At 41.6% G+C, this 19239-nt stretch overlaps 1 protein-coding gene across 1 annotated transcript; it reads right to left on the bottom strand.

Moving 5' to 3' along the window:
- Positions 1-534: 534 nt before the first annotated feature.
- frmpd2 (FERM and PDZ domain containing 2) lies at positions 535-18894 on the bottom strand. The gene is made up of 28 exons (XM_069156288.1): positions 18845-18894; positions 15431-15555; positions 15123-15286; positions 13590-13655; positions 13309-13488; positions 13081-13156; positions 12537-12624; positions 11741-11897; positions 11553-11624; positions 10961-11135; positions 10625-10760; positions 10394-10532; positions 8681-8833; positions 8410-8595; positions 8161-8317; positions 7763-7961; positions 7445-7545; positions 7156-7236; positions 6704-6811; positions 6279-6395; positions 5125-5306; positions 4738-4836; positions 3975-4068; positions 3487-3572; positions 2834-3029; positions 1106-1320; positions 677-743; positions 535-572 (listed from the first exon to the last, which is right to left on the bottom strand). Exons 2-28 carry the CDS (start codon positions 15549-15551, stop codon positions 535-537), a joined length of 3453 nt encoding a protein of 1150 aa, XP_069012389.1. The 5' UTR covers positions 15552-15555; positions 18845-18894.
- Between the last annotated feature and the right edge of the window lie 345 nt (positions 18895-19239).

Genomic DNA, 19239 nt, shown 5'->3' on the forward strand with positions numbered 1-19239 from the left:
GACAAATCAATTGGTAAAAGCAAAGCCTCATCATTTAATTAATAAGACATTTAACAGTAACATTTTGCTTTGAACCGCATCATCCAGTGTCGTGTCAGATCCGAGTTACATTATGTCATGTGACGGCGTGTTGTGCAAGATATTGGTGTGTGTTTGTGTTACTTTGTGTCACATTCTGATATGTTGCGCCATGATTTGTTAGGTAGGATTAGTGTTTGGCTGCAGCGCTACAAGTCTGTTTATCCCTCTGGACTCCCATTAAACAGACTTTCTACTGTCTTGGTGACGATGACAAAAGGTGACAATACAGTCAAAAATGACAGAAGTCCCTATGGCTGTTTATGAAGGGGCTCACACTGTGTTCTGTCAGGTCACATCATGTGACGCTGTGGAGCATCACTGACCTTTCTTTGTGCAGTGTTGGAGTCTATCGATAAGATCGGCGTAATGTTCCTGTCAGCCGGTCACAACGGCTGCATCGGCCGCGTGTGAACGTCCACTGATGCTGGATGCTGTACAACTCTGAGAGGTCACTCATGTGCCGGTGAGCTGATCGACTGACGGGAGAATCCCTGTAGAAAACAGAGCGATGAGGGAGTGAAGTCGCAGCACGCATTAGTGTGTGTGTGTGTGTGTGTGTGTGTGTGTGTGTGTGTGTGTGTGTGTGTGTATACACCTGGTGCAGGCCGACAGAGAGTCAGCTGGACTTCAGGTGGTGACATCTTGAACAGCCTCAGCACCTTCTACAGGGAGAAAAGGGTTTATAGAAATAATCAGAGTACCAATGTTTTCAACCAGATGTTAAATAGTCTGTTAAATACACAAAGTATGTACAGTAAGAAAATGGCAAAAAAAAAAGTAAAAATTACCCATGTTTCTACATAGTTAGACTGCCACATGACAAAAAAACAACTCAGAGGAGTTCAAATAAAAGTAGAAATGATGTATTTCAATTCATATCCTGGTTTTGTTCCATCAATAGAAAACCAATGCAGTACTAATCTACCCTGTAATATTACACAATATTCATCATAGAAGAAGTAGATGACAGTATCTGATGTCCATAATGAGATTAGTAAACACAGAAGAATGAACTTCAACGTACTGGATAGGAGAGCTCCTTGAGCGACTGGCCGTTGATGGCCAACAGGACGTCTCCCTCCTGCATCCGGCCGCTCTGCTCAGCCGGCTGCCCGGGGAACAGCTGCTTTATCCGGACCAGGCTGCCATAATCCGGCATGGGGGGATCCAGCTCGCACATCACGAAGCTGAAGCCCAGGCCGTTGGCACTTTTGGTCAGAGTCACTTCGTGGGTGTTGTCTTGGATTTTTGTTTTGGGGAGGCAGAAGGACGGTGGGGGAGGTTGTGGGACAGGGATGAGGTGGAATTTGTAGAAGTCAGGAGTTAATGGGAAGTGGAAAGAGAAAGTGGATGGGAGAAAAGGGGGGAGAACAGATGAAGCTAATTGTCTTCATTTGGTGTTGTCTTTCAAGCTTTTAGCTTAAATGAACATGTTAAACAAGAGACTCTATCAGGACGGACTGATTGTGGAATGTGTTGTCTTAAGTCCTTAATGGTGCAATATGAGGAATGCCTAAGATGGTGAATGTATTCATGGATTGGCTGAGCATGTATTTTGTTTTCAAGTTTGGAGCTATGAAATATAGTTTCCTTATGGCAAAATGTCTCAACTGTTAGAACGTGTTGTGTAGTTTTATGTGATTGACATAATCAGTGTATTATACGCCGACTTAAAAATCGTGAAGTATTTTTAAAATTTACACAGTGTAATTTTTTGAATTGATAATGTTAAGTTATGTCCAAAATGCAGAATTTTATCAAATTCCCACAGGGACAATAAAGAGTATCGGATGACATCAATCGTATCAAATTGTATCAATCGTATCGCATCGCATTGTATTACATCGTATCGTAATAAATAGCAAAATCAAAGCAGCAGTTATTATCATCACTTCCTGTCCTGCTTGACCTTGTTGCACGGTGATAGGGGTTGATGTGGTTAAATTCAGGACACTAAATAGAAGCACACTGAAGTTCTGGTGGCATTTGGCCTCATTTTAGACTTTGATCTGCCCAAATATGCATGATTTAAAAAAAATAGTTTATGTTTTGATTCTAACAATAACAATTTTGCACATCATAGGAAGTCTGTGAAGATTAAATAATATAATTTCATAGTCAAAATATTGAAAGCATTCCTTGCAAGTCCTCTTTAAGCCTTCTGTAGATGTGCTAAAAGGAACAGTAAAATCTGTTTAACACCATTTTATGAGTAAACTCAGTAATGACACATATTGAATGGTAATAAAGATCTGCACAGCATTTTGAGGAGTCATTTTATCTTAACCTTGTTTAAATATTGAACGTAATTTAAATGTTAATGATGTTGATGGTTGTCAAGGTATTAACCTCGTAAAGGGAGAAACATTTATTTTATTATATTCAGCAGAGTCCATGAATGTATGATGTAGGTCGAGAGATACAGAAGGACAGGCCGAAGGATAAGAGAGGCCAGGAGGAGGAGGAGAAGGTCAGGGTCAGTGAAGGAGATCAGGATGAAGTGTGTGAAACCTCCAGGCGGTCCAACTGGCCTGGCTGCCTAGTCGACGTTTCCAGCCTACAACAGTTCTCTCACGAGTGTGAAGTGGTGAACATTTTATTTAACACACTCTCATACACTTACACAGCTGGAAATATTCCTATACGGGTGTCCAAATGAGATTGTGGGCACTTTCTTTTTGAAGCACCTAAATGTATTTTGTGCATTTAAGTCAAAAGTCCTCTGGTCTGAACCTGAGCTGAGATGTCCTACCATCAGTGACAAAGCTGTAGTATCTGGGCTGGTCAGATATCGTGTTCTGAGGAACGCCGATGGACGAGTAGCTGTTGAGTTTCTGCTGCCTGGTGGCTGGACTGAGGCTCTGATTGGATACACTGTCGCTCGTGTCAGCACTGAGAGGAACCTTGGGCAGGTTGATCGACTCCCTCTCCACAACGAAGGATACCACCTGCAGGAGAGAGGAGCAGACAAGAATGTGATTGGGTAACAAAGGGAAAAGAATGGAAATAGATGGTTATGACAGAGTAGACTGATCAGTTTGATATGAAGCAGGGAAAGACACAAGGAGTCTGCAAAAATGCTAGCTCTGTGATGTTGGGTTTTGAGCTAAATGCTCATGTTAGCATGATGTTTAATAGTTATAATGTTTACTGCATTCATTTTAGATAAAAACTCAACACAAAGTACATTCGAATGTAAGTCGGGGGATCAAAGTTATTACAGTTCATCCAAATGGAAACATGGATGTCTGCACAAGATTTCATGGCCACCAATCCAATAGTTGATGCCGATGTTGCAATCTATTAATCCAAACCATTAGCAGTACTAAAAACACAGCGTATCATCAGCAGCGTATATAGAGAAGGTAATTGTTCGGTGTCTCATAGTCTCACGTCATCCTTTACCTCCACAGTTTTGCTCAGACACTCCACAGCCTGCTGGTAGGTGAAGCCCTGGAAGTTAATGCCGTCCACCTCCAACAGTCTATCACCTAGAAATAAACACAATTAGAAGAAATGAATAAACATATTTTCGAAAATGTAAAAATGTAATCTGAACCCTACATTAGGTATCATCATGTTCTTTTCTTTACAATCTGAAATACAATTTAGATCTGAATGTGATGTGTAATGTTCTGCTCATAATACCCTCTTAGTACCTGTTATTTGCTTTTTCCTTTGGCCTAGTTGAAGAATAATCGAGGCTTCATATTACTTAAAGTGTTCCATCAGAAAACAGATATGCTGGTATTCTTTAATTCCAATGTCTGGACAATAATCTGTCTCACTCTTAAGAAAGTGCTAAAGGACTCGTATGTGAGCTGTTGCAACATATTCATCCTCAGTTTGGAAAGTCTACTGAGAATTCTCCCACATGTATTAAAATGTAATACCTGCATGCAAATGTCCGTCTCTCTCAGCAGCTCCTCCTGGAACGAGGCTCTTGATGTAGATCCCTCCATTAGGAAGGTTAGTGTTGACGCCACCCTGACCAATCAATAACAGAGGCTTTTAGTGGGGTGGAGGGGGGGGGGGGGGGGGGGGTGTCATGCTTAAATTAGTGTTTGTTGCACTAAGTATATTTACTCAAGTACAATTGTGAGGCAATTTTTCCTACTTTCTGAGGCGAATATTGTACTTTTCAGTGCCCTGCATTTATTTGACCGATTAAACACACCCATGATATATAAACCTCTAAAAATAATAAATACATCAGAAAGGGTTTATAACTTGTAACTAATGGTTGTCTACTTTTCCTAAACAGAATTTAGATTACAAGGCCTCTTCTTGTCGAGGTTTACACAACTGTTGTATTGCTACTTTTGCTCTCACTCTATTCCTGTCAGACCAGATGTTAATCACATTAGGTGAGTTGCTGTACAACTGTAAAAACCCTCAGTTATGAAGGTGCTATTGTGTCTTTTTTTTGTGCATGTATAAAAAAACTGTTTTGAGAGCAAAATTTGCTTCCTATGCTTGCATAAAAACTACACAAACGTACCTCCATACTCCCCGATTGCTCATTTCTGTTTTCAATTCAATGATTGCGTTTATAAACACATAGACACCAAAGCACCGATTTCTAAAACCAGCATTTTCTTCAATCATCATGTTCAACATCTTTAAAAAAAAATCAAAAATACAGCAGAAGCTCACAGAGATGCTGATGCCCAGATTTCCTGATATCTTCTTGAGCTCAATCCTGATCTCATCCAGCCTTGAACAGTTCAGGGAGGGAGTCAGAGAGCAGCCGTCCTGACGCCAACAAAGACATTAACAACACTCAGGTTAGCGCAGAGGATCATTCCTTGCTTATAACCTACTGGCAGTCATACCAATCATACAATTATTTACTGCCTAATTGTGCAAAATTACCACAGTGATCACTAGTTATTGAGCAACACTAGCTACCTCAAAACTATTACCGTCACTAGAATACAAAACAGTTGGCTACTGTAAATTGTTTACACCTGTAAGGGAAATAGCAGGCTACTTATATGATTTCAATAATTGTTAAAACAACCACAACTATTAGGATTCTACCTGTGTACCGAGGACTCGGACTTCGCGGGGGACGTGCAGCCTGTTGCTCGTCTTCGGCGTCGCGATGGCTGAGACGATCTCGTCGATGTTGTTGTCTCCTGATCGTCCGTCTGTCATCGGTGTGTTCTGACACTCGTGATCCCTCAACCCAGGAGAGCGCACAGTGCCGGGACTGACGGTGACTGTGGACAAAAACAACAAGGCTATAAGTCAGTTCTGTTATACTTCAAAATATTGGACGCAAATTTGATCTTCCTAAGCCAGTTAGCTCAGCATGGCACAAAGACTGTGGTAAAAAAAAAAAAAAGCTTCTCCACACATACTCAAAAAAAAAGGTACATTTAAGTCGCTGAGGTTTTGAGCTTCTGTCGATGTTTGTCACCATTCAGTGTAGAGCCAGACATTATCAGAAGACGGTTGTCTGCTGAGCATTTTACAATTTCTTTTCTTCTTCTTAGCTATGAGTAGGCAAGCTAACAAGGCTTGCAAAAATTCAGCTAATGATGCCTGAGCTTCCTGCATGCTTTCTAGGACAGTTATCTTCAAGTCTCCAATTTGGATTCTGTCGTACAGAATCAGGTGAGCTGTTTCCCCCACGTAACATATGCTAAGCTAATTAGCTCCTGCTTGCAGCTTCAGGTTTGTGCAGAAGAATTGGTGTTGTCCTTTGCTACGTGAAACATTTCAAGAAACATGAAACTATTGCTTTAAATTTAGATGATCTTCAGAACATTTTCAAGAAATCAACCTTTTTTGATCTGTTATCATTTTTGTACGTTGCTGCTTAAACGCTTCAAATGTAAAGGAGACTGAACACAGCAGTATATTAACACATTTTCTCAGTCTCAAGTCAAAAGGGACGCAGCTCAAAGTTGAATGGGAATGGAGGCAGAAATGTGTTCATAATAATAGAAAGTAAAATAGTACACCCATGGAAACAAGCAAAAAGAACAAAAAAAGGTTCAGTGCTGATAACAAAAATTGTTATTTATTCAGAGCAGTGCATGAGTAGAATACTTAATTTTTCAATGACCAGTGTTACAAATACAAACATAGTAGAGCAAAGGCTACAGCCCCAGTACCATTACTCATACAGTATATCCACACACACACACACACACACACACACACACACACACATGCACACTGATCACCTTTTGGCTGTGAAACAATGAGCTGCACCTCCTCAGGGCTGCTCTGCATGACCTCTGCTGCCTCGTTGAAAGTGACGCCCTCTAGGCTGATGTGGTTCAGGGAGATCAGACGACCGCCTGAGGGCAAAGGTCACAGTGAGATGCTGCTAGTGTCCAGTAACAGTGTAGTTTAAAGACCTGCCTGCGACCACAAATGCCCAACAGACCCCTTAAAATACCATCTCTGTCCTCATTTGCACTTTCTTCTTGCGTTATGTTGGGCATCCATTTACGTACAATGCATGGAAATTAGTGGAAGTAATTGAATTCAAAGGGGTTGGGTTGATTGCTGTATGGGAGGGCAAACTTCAATGCAAATGGTGAATGTTGGAACATTGTACACGTGTCGCTTAACATAAACAAAAAATGTCCATGCGGTTCTCTACCTGCTCTAATGCGTCCGTCCTTATCAGCGGGTCCGCCAGGCACAATGGAGGCAATAAAGATGCCTAAGTCGTAATGCCCCACTGTGTCCTCTCCGACTATCATTATTCCTGTACGGGCACAAACCACAGGTATTTAGAAAATACTTTTTTCAAAGAAGAGAGAGTTTTTCCTTCAGTAATCATCATCACTAACTACTGCCTGAGAGCTTCCAGACTTTAAAACATTTATTCAATCTGTCACTCGCCACAATGAGGCATACTTCTGTGATATTCTTGAACCACTGGGAAGCCATGAACACCACTCAAAATCAAATCAGTGGTATGACTGGGCACTGAGACATGAAGCAGAGCAGGTGCTTTCTTTTTTTCAGATTGGTTTCCTCCTGTAGTTCATCAAAGATTAGAAAAACAGCTTGTCCTTGATGATGTGCAATGAAATGTGATCGGCTTACCCAGGCCGACCTTTGGGTCTTTCTTTAAGGTAACACATATGACTTCTCTCTCTGATGATGCCCTGTGTTTAGTTAGGGTATCTGTAAGACATACAGTAGAATAACACATTTAATTAGTAGTAACAACAGCTTTCATTTAGTGGCTTTAAGTTGGAGCTAAGCATCACAAGGCAACGCTCCAAAATAAAATGCTTTTGGGACGCTTATTGCTCACGACTTGAGGTACACCCCCTTTCAAGTGTAGGCAGTCAGTTAAGGAAGGCGAGCAGTTTGCGTGGTGATACTGTACCTTTTGCTGCTGGGGAACCCAAAGCTGCTTCAGATCCGCCCCTCTGAGAGCATGCTGGGGAACGCATACTTGTGCTGCTGCGCTGACTGCTGGAGGTGGTACTGCAAAAGAAACACATAGAGGGGAAGATTGTGAAAATGAACTTCGGTGGACCTCTGAAAGTGCCCTGTGGTATCAGGCCCCATCTTGACATGCGCAGTTCTTACAAGACAATCAGTATACTTAAGTGGTCATAAAGGTTCGCATCAACTATGTATTGAATTTTCAAAAGTCGGTACATGGAAATGTGTTCTTGAAAACTACAGGACGAAAAGATACCTCTGCTCGTTGTGGCTCTGGCGCTGTTGTTTTACGCGGGCCTCGATCTTGGCCATGACGTCGTCACACAGTTTGGCCAGGGAGTCCTCCTGAGGCGTGGTCAGACCGCTGTCATCTTGCGGCGTCTCAGAACACGAGAAGGACTTAATGTGACTGCTCTGAGGGCAACACGTCGTTGCATACGGCACAATGCTCTCCTCTGGACAAAGACGCAGACGTTATCTTTAGTGATTGGACACCAGCCAGCATGAAAAGTCATCAAAACACCAGAGCGGTTTTCACTCATGTCTTCTGGGGTTAGTTGAGTTGAGAACTACTCTAGAGGGTGGCAGAAACAGTTCTCGGGGGTTCTAGAACTAAAAAACAAGGCTGTCAACAGTATTGCTCCAGTGACTGACCTGAGACCAGGCCGTGGCTTAGCTGGCGGGAGTTCATCTCATTGTTAAACTTATGTTGTGCTGAGCAGAGGTTACACAGGTATTTGGCTATCTTCGACCTCTCTGTAATGAAGATGTACTTCTTGCTGCCCCGGCACTCTACTACAAATTTACGCCTCTGCGGAAACACGAAGGAAACATTTTTAGAGCATGAACACAGAGGAATAACGTGTCACTACCAACCAGTGATAAAACCATCACTTCACTTACAGTGGAGGAGATGGTCTCTGTCTCTCTCCAGTAGAAATTCTGAGTTGTGGATCTGCAACCGTGTTTAACCTCATAGACGATAACACCTTTGGCACAAACCCCGAGGATAATCTCTCCATCTAATGGCTTTTTCTCGCGTATCACACGGTGGAACAACACGCCGTACTCAGGCAACTGCTGACAAACCTACAGGGATTAACAGAGAGCTCGTCATAGTCGTTTGGATGCACCGTCATGATTTGGAAGGTCAGATTTTAGACTGTTTTGCTACCTTGAGGAATTCGAGCTCAGATTCATCAGTGTGCATCTGAGCGTTGTTGGTGTGAAGTTGCAGCAGCTCCCCCTGAATGTAAGGCAAGGCACGTTTCTCCATCACACTCTTGGAGACATACTGATCGGGGCGGTAGTAGTTCCTACCGTACACCTAAACATAACAAATCACAACATGATATTAATAGAATTCAAATCATTTATACATATATTGTATCAAGCCATAAGTGTTTTTTGAAGTTGCAGCACGTATCCTTTCAATGAAGAATTATAATCCAGTCTAAGGAGGGAAAGTATATGCACAGAAACAGGGGCTTACAGGAAAACTACTCTTTAAAAACATTGGCTTTGAAAAGGCTTCCACAATGTTTTTTGTTTTTTTTGTCTCCACTAATCATGCTATGGCAACTGAATTGACAGTGATATGGTCACTTGTGTATTGTTAAGATTGTTACGTTTAAAGGGACTCTCCATTGAATTTGATACATTTAGATCAGTCTACCAGTCAATTAGAATGGTAGTCAGCCTGCGAAAGTAGTTACATAATTTCTTTTGTGGCTCTAGAGGAGCTTTGTCAAGTCTAAGGGCCTGAATATACTCCTTGATGGACATGAACACGGACAGCTGCATACACCACGGACACTGAGCAGTTCTGTCTATAATACTGTCTTGGAAAATTTGTACCACACATGAGCAGTAGATTGATGTCTATAGGAAGATGTATTTCCAAACTCCACAAATTTCCACAAATTGTTGCCGATTTGATTGTCTTTACATTGTTTTAATGAGGAATTAATTAATGCGTGGATGTCCCCACATAGCCTATGCCATTTGTCACCATTGATGACAAAAGTTATGTCATCCTGACCCTTGTGGGCTTTTGCATGCTAGCGGACTTGGAAAGTATAATACCAGTGTAAGAAAAGTTGCCCTTTTTCAAAGCCGGTACCGGTTTAGCTTGACTCAACTCTACTTGCTTTGTTTGGTTTTCCATTGGGTAACAGTTAGGGAATAGTACCTGGCACCTGGTACTATTTGTAGTATCACCTACATCGAGGTGGGAAGCTAGCTGAGGCAATTGTAAACATGAAGATACTGCAGACCGCTGACTGTTTGGAGAGAATCACTGCGTCACGGCAGGCACTACATCCTGTACATACCTACTATTGAAATCTAGCCACACTGCTATAGTGGCTACAATTGTTTTATTCACTGGACTACTCTCCACCGGCAGCCCTCAAAACCGTGCAATAGTCATCTGAGGAGGTGCACATAGTTCTCTGCTTGGTTGCAAATAGAAGGATAAAGCAAGTGTTTGGGTCACATTAAAGATGAGGCACCATCTGCATTGGGAAACTAAAACCAGTAAAGTTACTACTATCAAAAGCGAGTAGATTTGATTAGCGAAGAGCAGTTGTGGAAAATGGTCATATAATCTCTGATGATGTCACCAAGATTGAAAACTACACATTTACAGCTGAAAGACATACCTATCATCAAAGGGTATGGAATTTTAAAGATGTATTCAAGGTAGGGAGGGTCTAATGAAAGATCCTATTTAGTTGCATTATGGGAAATGGCAGATTCGGTGCCTGACCCATTCTAGAGACCGAAAGTCTGAATCTTTACTGTATTGATTTTGATCTTCCGCTTTTAAACACTACACTGGAGAGTCATCCGGCTTCCACTATAAAGTTAGCTTTCGGTGCACAACCTCAGGCATGCAGTCTCCATACTCCGTCTGCAGGGCCAGACCTGCCAGGTACAGATTAGTCTCCTCATGGCAGGACAACCTGTCCTCCAAAAGGTCTCTCCTGAGCTGGAGATAATACTGGTGACGGGTCTGTTTGTGCCTGATGGAGAAGATAGCACACATTTAAAGGTTTCTTCCCCACATTTTGTAACTGTAATTTTTGGTAAATCCCCCAAGAAAAAAACCACTTACAAAAGAAGAGAAATGTTGTTGACAAAGAATTTGACCCTGAAGAAAAGGACAAAGGTGGTTGTAGGCACTTTCTTCCAGCTATCTGGAGCAACTTTGCAAATCTTGGTGTCGTTGTCCACAAAGAAAAACTCATTATCTAATCACAGAATGGAGAAAACAACAAGGTAAATTGTAAGTCACTTGATTATGTATGACTTGATAATACACCACACAAATACCCATGAGTCTAACTGTAAACATATTGAGCTGAAGACATTCATGTGCTTGAATATGTAAAGTCTTAATTTCTCTGGAGTGGCTACACACTCACTCACTAATTATTTTAAGATTGTTTACCATCAATGTAAGCAAGGCCAAAGTAGAAATGTTCCACAAGGTTGGAATGAGCCACAATCATGTCAAAGACGTCTCCTCCTCTGGATTTTATGTCACACTTGACCAGGACGCTCTGACCGTTTGGCATGATCACGCTCACCTCTCTCTGCGTGGTTGGAGATTTCCCTTTCTTTGACTGCGAAGAGGGACAAGAGAATTTGGAGAACATCAATAAATAAGTAATATAAAAGTCAAACTGGAGCAACGGTTAAAGTTTTGGTAGTAGGTTCTGCAAAGTACACAATAAAAAATGCACCAAAGTGACACCATTCCAATGCTCACCCTAAGCCTACCTCTAACTCTAGTCCCAATTAAAAAATATTCAGATATTAAAAAAGAAAGGAAGAAAATCCCATTTGCAAAACTGAAATGATGAAATCTGGGGTGTTCACTTCAAGAAAAATAGCTTGCCTGATTAGCGTATTCAATTTAATGACAATTGCTTCATGAGAATTGCACTTGATTAAATGTACTTACATTTAGATTACATCAATGCTAGTTGCATCTCTTACAGTAAATCTCAAAGACAGGATTGTTTTCCCTAAAAACTCACCACGATGGATGCATGCAGCTCCAAGACAACCAGAGGCTCATCTAACACTCTAATAAACTCAGGACCCATGTCCTACAACAGAAAGGAAAAAGGGAGAATTAATGTGAACCCCTATCTGTAGTTTTGACTGAATGTGCTGCGATATTAAATGATGTTTTATGATTATATTACACAATAATGTGGCTCACCCTCGCTTTCTTCTCATTCAGACTCATTGTGGACTCAAACTGGGAGAAGGACCTCGAATTAGAGTTTCGATTACCACCCATGTATGGACTGCAGGGGCCGCGGCTGAGCTGCTGCCAGCTGCCGTAGTTCCCCCTGTGTTGACCTCCCGAGGGAATCCTGGGGAAAAGGAGTTTTCCATTCTCAGTCAGATGGGAGGTGAGATCTGTCACTCATGAGATGATGGCTTGGAACCAGAAAATTTATATTTTTAATGGCAGTGGCTTTGTCAAATAGTCATTTTAGGGTGTTTGTCTGTTTTGCCACACTGTTATATAATTTAAGCTCCTAAATTGAACTTGAATTTTGTTTGGTGTGAAGTAAACAATACTCGTCTTTGTAGTGTTTTATTTTGTACTTTGATTCAAAAGTGCAAATAGGTTTGAGACTATGTGCCAAAAAACCCTCTCTGTTATAGGGTGTATTCATGAGGGTGGCACAGTGGTGCAGTGGTTAGCATTGTCGCCTCACAGCAAAAAAGGTTCCGGGTTCGAATCCCGCGCTGGGCCTTTCTGTGTGTAGTTTGCATGTTCTCCCTGTGCTTGCATGGGTTCTCTCCGGGTTCTCCGGCTTCCTCCCAACATGCACCTCCCCAGCTCCTCCTGCCCACATGCCTAAGCGTTGCAAGACACTTGAGCAAGACACTGAACCCTAAATTGCTCCCGATGGTGTACCATCGGTATGTTGTAAGTCACTTTGGATAAAAGCGTCAGCTAAATGTAATGTAATGTTATAAGGTGTATAAAAAGGACTTCATACCCTGTGGGATCGGCTGGATAAGATACTCCTGAGAATGTTCTGGAGATCCTCTTCCTTAGCACCCAGGTTGAGTTACTAAAAGAGCCCCCTGAAAGACAAACTGGTGTGTAGTTTTCCATGTGCCAGTAATACAGGTTTCACATTTGGCTATGTAAAAATCTAAACTGAGAAACTCTTGAAACACTAAAATAATTTTGTAAGCTTTAGAGATGCTAATGGTATTAGCTTAGCCTAGTGTATATATCAGGTTTGGAAAGGGAATAGCTAGCAGGAACTTTGCAGCTCATGTACAAATGAAAAAACACTGGATTAAACATATTCAGGCACTTTTAACTTTGCTGAAAAACATCTGCGTAATTTATTTTCCGGCACCTACAAAGCCAGGCTGGCTGTTTCCCACCGCTTACTGCTAAGCTACCCAGCATCTGGCATTAGCTTTCATTGTAATGCACAGACACGAGAGTGGTCACTTGGTAAAAATGCCAAAATGTGCATTTCCAAAAATGTCAAACTGTAAATGTGGCAAAAGGGAGCAGTCTCTTACTGTGTAATCTGTCCCTGACCATTTGACTGCGGTCTGTGAGCTGGGATCCGTTCTCAGCCATGGACACATGATCAACCTGCAAAGACATCACTGTCCATCTCAAGGAAACAAGCACAGAGTTGGTGCTATCAGTAAACTCAAAACCAAAATGAACTAAACTACCCAGAACCAAACATGACCATCACCTGACCAGTCAGAAATAGATCCAACCAATCTACCATGACTCACTGAGTTTTTGTAGACATCTTCTACCAGCTGCCTGATGAGCCGTTCAACAGGAGGGAGCATCGAGGCCTTGTGGTGAAGCTCACAGGTCTCTAGCACCGTCAGCAGGTCGGTCCTCCTCATCACCATGTCCTCACACATGCTCAGCAGCAAACCCTCCAGCTCCGCGCTCAGTTGGACCGGCTGGAGGGGGGGGGGACAGGTGGGACAGCAAAATAGAAGATTCACAAGTGCGGAGACTAAGGAAGAATGAGTTTAGTAAGAGAGAGGAGAGAGGAAAGTACCTGGTTTTGAGGTAGATGATAGTCAACGGACCAATAAAGAGTCATCCCCAGGGAGTACACAACCATCTATGGGGCACAAACATATGTTTTGCTCACAAATTGCAGTGCTCATGAAACACTTTCTATGAATTACTATTTTTGGGGAATTAGTAATACTAGATGTGCAAGTTTTTTCCGCCTGTTATCACACCCAAGCATGTAATTCACCCATCAGTCCACTAGAGGATAACGTGTCAGTGTCAGGTTTTGCGTAGCATTGGCGTGAAAAGTACACACATGTATGACCAGGGTTGAACAGGGAGATCATGTGACGAAGTACAACGAGTGATCAAATCCATGTCGGGATAAAGTTGGGGGTAGTTGGATGGAACTAACACAGGACTTTTGTCCATTAATCGAATTTCTAAGGCAATGTGGATTTCTTTGAAGTCATCTGTAATGTATTCAATTTACATAAGGTACGTTAAGTCATTCATGTGACGTATGTACAACCCCGTTTCCAAAAAAGTTGGGATGCTGTGTAAAATGTAAAAAAAAAAAATGAATTCGCTGATTTGCAAATCATATAAACCCATAATAATACAAGTAAAAACAGAACAAAGACAACATATCAAATGTTGAAACTGAAAAATGTTGTTGTTTTATGAAAAATATATGCTCATTTTGAATTTGATGCCAGCAACACCTTTCCAAAACGTCAGGACCTTTTAACAATAGTTGGAGTTTTGAAAGTGAAATGTTGTCCCATTCTTGCCTGATACAGGATTTGAGCTGTGGTTAATGATGCGCTAAATGTTTTCATTGGATGACAGTTCTGGACTGCAGGCAGGCCAGTTTAGCACCCGGAGACGGGGTTAGGCCCGGTACACACTTGCTGCGTGGTGTGTGCGTTACCTCAGACGCACGTCTCAGCTGCGGCTTGTTGCGTGTGTGTGTGTCCACATCGGCTGCGTGTGTGTATCCACACCGGCTGCGTGTCAGCAGCGGTGCTGCGGCTGCATTAAATGCGACCATTGAATCATGAATTTCTCTTCGTAAATGGCCATTAATATAGAAGTTTTGAGGTCTGACAAGTGATGAGTTGTAACCTGGTGGAGTACCGTCATGATATAATCGGAGTCTGCACTGTGTTTCGACGCAGCCAGTGTGTACCGGGCCTTAGGAACCTAAGGAACCTTACTTTTCACGCCTCGGAGAGGCAAAACGTCAAACTGACACGGCATTGTGCCGTGGACTAACTAGTGTATTACACTCTTTGGCATGATACCAGGTTGAGCGTTTACTTATTCCTTTCGATCTCCATCAATCTCTGCATTTTCTGATCCAATTGGGTTAAAATGACACAGGTTCTGCAGATGGTACAAATCTTTATAAGTGCTTTGGTATACATCCTATCTCTTATACAAGTAGAGCATCACACAATGATGGATGGCTTAAAAGTAAAACTGGTTATAAAAAAATATTGGCAAACAATGTTTTCATCATTGTTGTCCTAAAAAACAAGAACACAAGAGCTTTCCAGAGTTTTCAGACCTTTTCGATTGCCGTCCTGGTGGAGGCAGCATGACCCTGCTGGATTTCAGGAGCTGTGAAGGAGGCCACGTCTTCATATCGCGCACAGCTCTTGAAGGCGAGACTCCCGCTGGCGGACAGGAGCACTGAGCCTGGGCTCAACATACTGCACATGTTACCTGAACCTAAACAGAGAGAAGACCACAAATTGGTCACCAACTCAAGAGATTTGATAACTTTCTCTCGCACTTTCTCTTGCTCTTTGAGCCAAACCTAGCACAGAGAAAATTGGTTGAACTGGGAAGAAATGGGAGCTGACAAGTGGGTACCTTTTTTGGATATGTCCAGTAAGGCGTCAGTGGTGGCGAGCAGTAGACACCAGACCTCATCCTCCTCCAGCGGTAAACCCCGGGCCTCCAACACCTCTGCCAGGGTCACAAATGTACCCATCCTGCTAACATACACAAGCAAAGGAGACGTGCCCAAAGCCCCACGTTAACAGATTGTACCGTTGAGTTATGCAGGAGAATTGGGTTGCTTGCTTCCTTTTGTGGCAATTTCAGAAGCTGAGATGTTTTGGTACAAAATGCCTTGTACAATATCAGCCATCCGAGTTACCGTATCGTTTGAAGGGTGAAGGGACACCATTTGAAGGAAAAATGCCATCTAATACACTTTATTCTCTTCTGTCAAACATTAGTATGGATTTGTGGAAATGTTTTTTTTTTTAGAAAGAATGATAAACTTAAATGGAAAGAAGTTCAGAAAGTTGGAAGTTCCTGATGCTATATCTGAACAAACAGGCTTCCTGATAGACTACAATCTCACTGACATGTCCATCACACTTGGTGAACGCTTGTACAACAGGGGTCAGAGTTTCCGACCAATACATTTACAGTTTAGTGGGACTTAGGTGAGCCAAGCAGAAACAAACAAAACCTATGTTCAACGCCTCTCATAGTTTTTCTCACAAAATGAAAGGATTCCTGCTTTTGGCTTTATATTGCACGAATAAGCACGCTGGATGTAAAGACTTTTTAGGGTCAGCATTTCACTTCACCAGATGGATTAGTGACAGACTGCAAGAGTTCAACGGCTTTTAAATACTAGGAAAAAGAAAACCCCATTTTATAATGCCTGTTTTACACTTATTGCTGGATTAGTTTGTTTGCCAGTACGGACCGTGAGCCTTATTTAACCGAGTCTGGTGTTGAGCACTTTTAAATCACTTATGTACTTACGTTTAAGGATTTCTTTACTAGTGAATTAACTTTGGGAAGCTTATGGTAAGTGTAAATATCTGGTATACTGGGGAGAAAAAAAAAACCACACTGCTTCTTGGTAGTCAACCTTATGTCATCACCATTATTATCTTCCAATCTTATCAATATAATATAGATATTTTAAACAATAGATGCTCAAATTAGTTCAATAAGCGCTGCAAAATGGGTCACAATCAAATATATTTTAGGCCATAACTACTAATGTCTGTCTGCTTATTTGGTAATGTTGACATCTGAAGTAATATTCCATGAAAAAGTTAGAAAAAATATGATATATGTTGATTAAGTTGGACCGAAGAGACTCTAAACTTGGCAGAACCGAGGCAAGGATGACCCACTCATGGCTATTTCCTTCGTAAGCCTTTAATTGAGTTAAATGGGACTACCCAGATCATTCAGATCTTAGGTAAAGGTTTCACAAGATAACATCAAACTATGTATTTCTTAAAATCAAAAGAAACAGCACCAGTTTGTACCTTTTTTCTTCTTGGTTATGAGCCCATCATAGCCTTGACAGGCCTTTGGGAAGGGATGAGGGAGCCGAAATTACAATCGGAGCACTTCTGCCTAAAGGCTGGTTTAGTTCATAATGACACAGTGAAAAGCTCCAGTGGGAAAAGAGGCAACTCAGAACTCATAGATGTCAAATGTGTCACCTCAAAGATAAAAATGATCAAGGTTTACAACATGTTATGCTTAGAAATAGACAAACACTCCAAATGAGGTGTTATTTTATATCAGCAATAGGAGTGCAACTTGTTTTTTTTACGTAAGCTTTAAAATAAATGGTGCACATAAGATGTGAAAATGCTACAAGTGTAGTTTTATACTGAAGGACACTACAACAGGATCAATAACAACAGACTCAACAGATCTTTGCACTACATTTTACAACTGGGTTAAATGCTGTTTATTCCAGATCAAACCAAGGTGAACTTTCATGACGGTGGATCAAATGAAAGCTGCTTTGAATAACTAGATTAACAGAACACTCTTAGGTACCAGTAACATCAATAACCCTGGAGGTTTGCTTGTTGGAAAAACCAACAAGTCAGATTAACCTTTCCAGTAAAAAAAAAAAAAAAACATGCGAGTTGCCCATGTTTTCCACATGGGACACATGTATTACACATTACATTGCAACATATGATAACATGGTGAAAATATATGGAAAGGTTTCCACGTGGGAATCTACATGAGAGTCACACATTACACCATGAAAATGTCCCAAAACCACATTTCCCATGAGCACAATCACATGTGTTGACATGAGGTTTTTTTTACACGTGAAATTCATGTTCTTTCTTTAAGGGTTCATGATGGTGGATATAATGAAAGCTGCTGTAAATAACCAAATTAAAAAAAAAACACTCTGAGGTGTTTACATGGTTCTCAGTGACACCAATGATCCAAAGTTTGTTTGTTGGTTTCACAGTGAGATAAACAACCAGATGTTGCCATAGTAACCTCCATCAAACATCTCATTCTACTCACCTTCATTTCATCAGAGAATAAGAGGAAGGAGATAGAAGAATGTGTTTTCTGTGTTGCTCTCTGTGCTGATGTTTAACTAACTTTAATTTAATTAAACTGTATGTTCCATGTTTAACTCTTCCGGCCGCCATGTGAGCCTTTTGGCCGCCAAGAAAGAAACACAGCTTTGCATCCATTTCATCCTGTGACCTATTCTGACACATGGGCAGGATTAGAACACTGACAGAGGGCAGACATGCTTCCCTTTGACATGATAGAAGTAACCCAAGCTCCTTTAATCACGTTATGTGTACTCTGATTTAATTCAAACAAGATCAACCGGAGTGCGATGTCTGCGCCGTGTCAATGTGAGCCTTTTTTATCGCCGTGCACGTTTTGATTTGTGATTAGGACTAATGATTGTTCCTTCCTGTTGACGTAAGCTATAACAGATATAGGATACCAGGACCAAAAACCTGACGCAGCTAAAGGGAATCAGGTCATCATTCATGTTATTATTTATACAAAGGAAAATTAGCAAGTATGGAAGCAGAAATAGTAAAAAAAAATATTAAAGTATATCAGGCAATTTGGCAATGATGATGCCAAATGAAACCTTACAATCAGAGCATCTCACTGCTTTGACTCACTTATAGAAAGAGAAACAAAGTCAAAATGAAGGATGACCCAGTAAATTACAATGTTTTTATAGCAACAACCTGCCAGCCACTCTGTGAATTTGAGCTGTGGGTTTGCTTCCTTGCTCAGGTGCACCCTGCCCATGCACACTCCAGCGGGACACCCGGTTGTTACGGCAGTGCAGATAAAGAATAAAGTATAAAAACCACGCCGACCGTCCAGAGTTGTAATCCGAGGCATCCAAATACCAGCCAGCAAACACACATTTTTATACTGACAGGTTGTCTGATGATCGATGTTCAGACTAAAAACAGTAGAACTTGGTTTCCTGTACAATATGCAGCCTACCTTGTAGGAGATTCTTCTTAAGTTCCTACAGTCTTCCACCACTCTGAAACTAATCCTTATGCATCCCGTGCTGCCGTTCCGTCCACCTCGCCCCAGAGCTCCTGTCTGTCATGGCAGCCCCTTCTCACGCCGTCATCTCCTCATGACAGATCAATGGTCTCTGCAGAAAGAACAAGTCAGCTCCATAACATAATTTCCCCTCATCTAATGACGTATCTTTCTGCGTTTTCCGTCATTTTCAACTATTTTTAGCCCGGCGAACATAAGAACATAATTGGATTTGCAGGGCAAGCGTACGGCAGATGGGGCGGCAAAGGACCAATCCACTGTAGGCCACACTGTTAATCTGATGTTTCAACTACAAGTGACTCATTAATTGTCCTACTATTAAGTGC

This window comes from Embiotoca jacksoni, unplaced genomic scaffold (assembly GCF_022577435.1).
Source record: "Embiotoca jacksoni isolate LCO1_2020_lvr unplaced genomic scaffold, fEmbJac1.0.p SCAF_20, whole genome shotgun sequence".
Classification (NCBI taxonomy): domain Eukaryota; kingdom Metazoa; phylum Chordata; class Actinopteri; family Embiotocidae; genus Embiotoca; species Embiotoca jacksoni.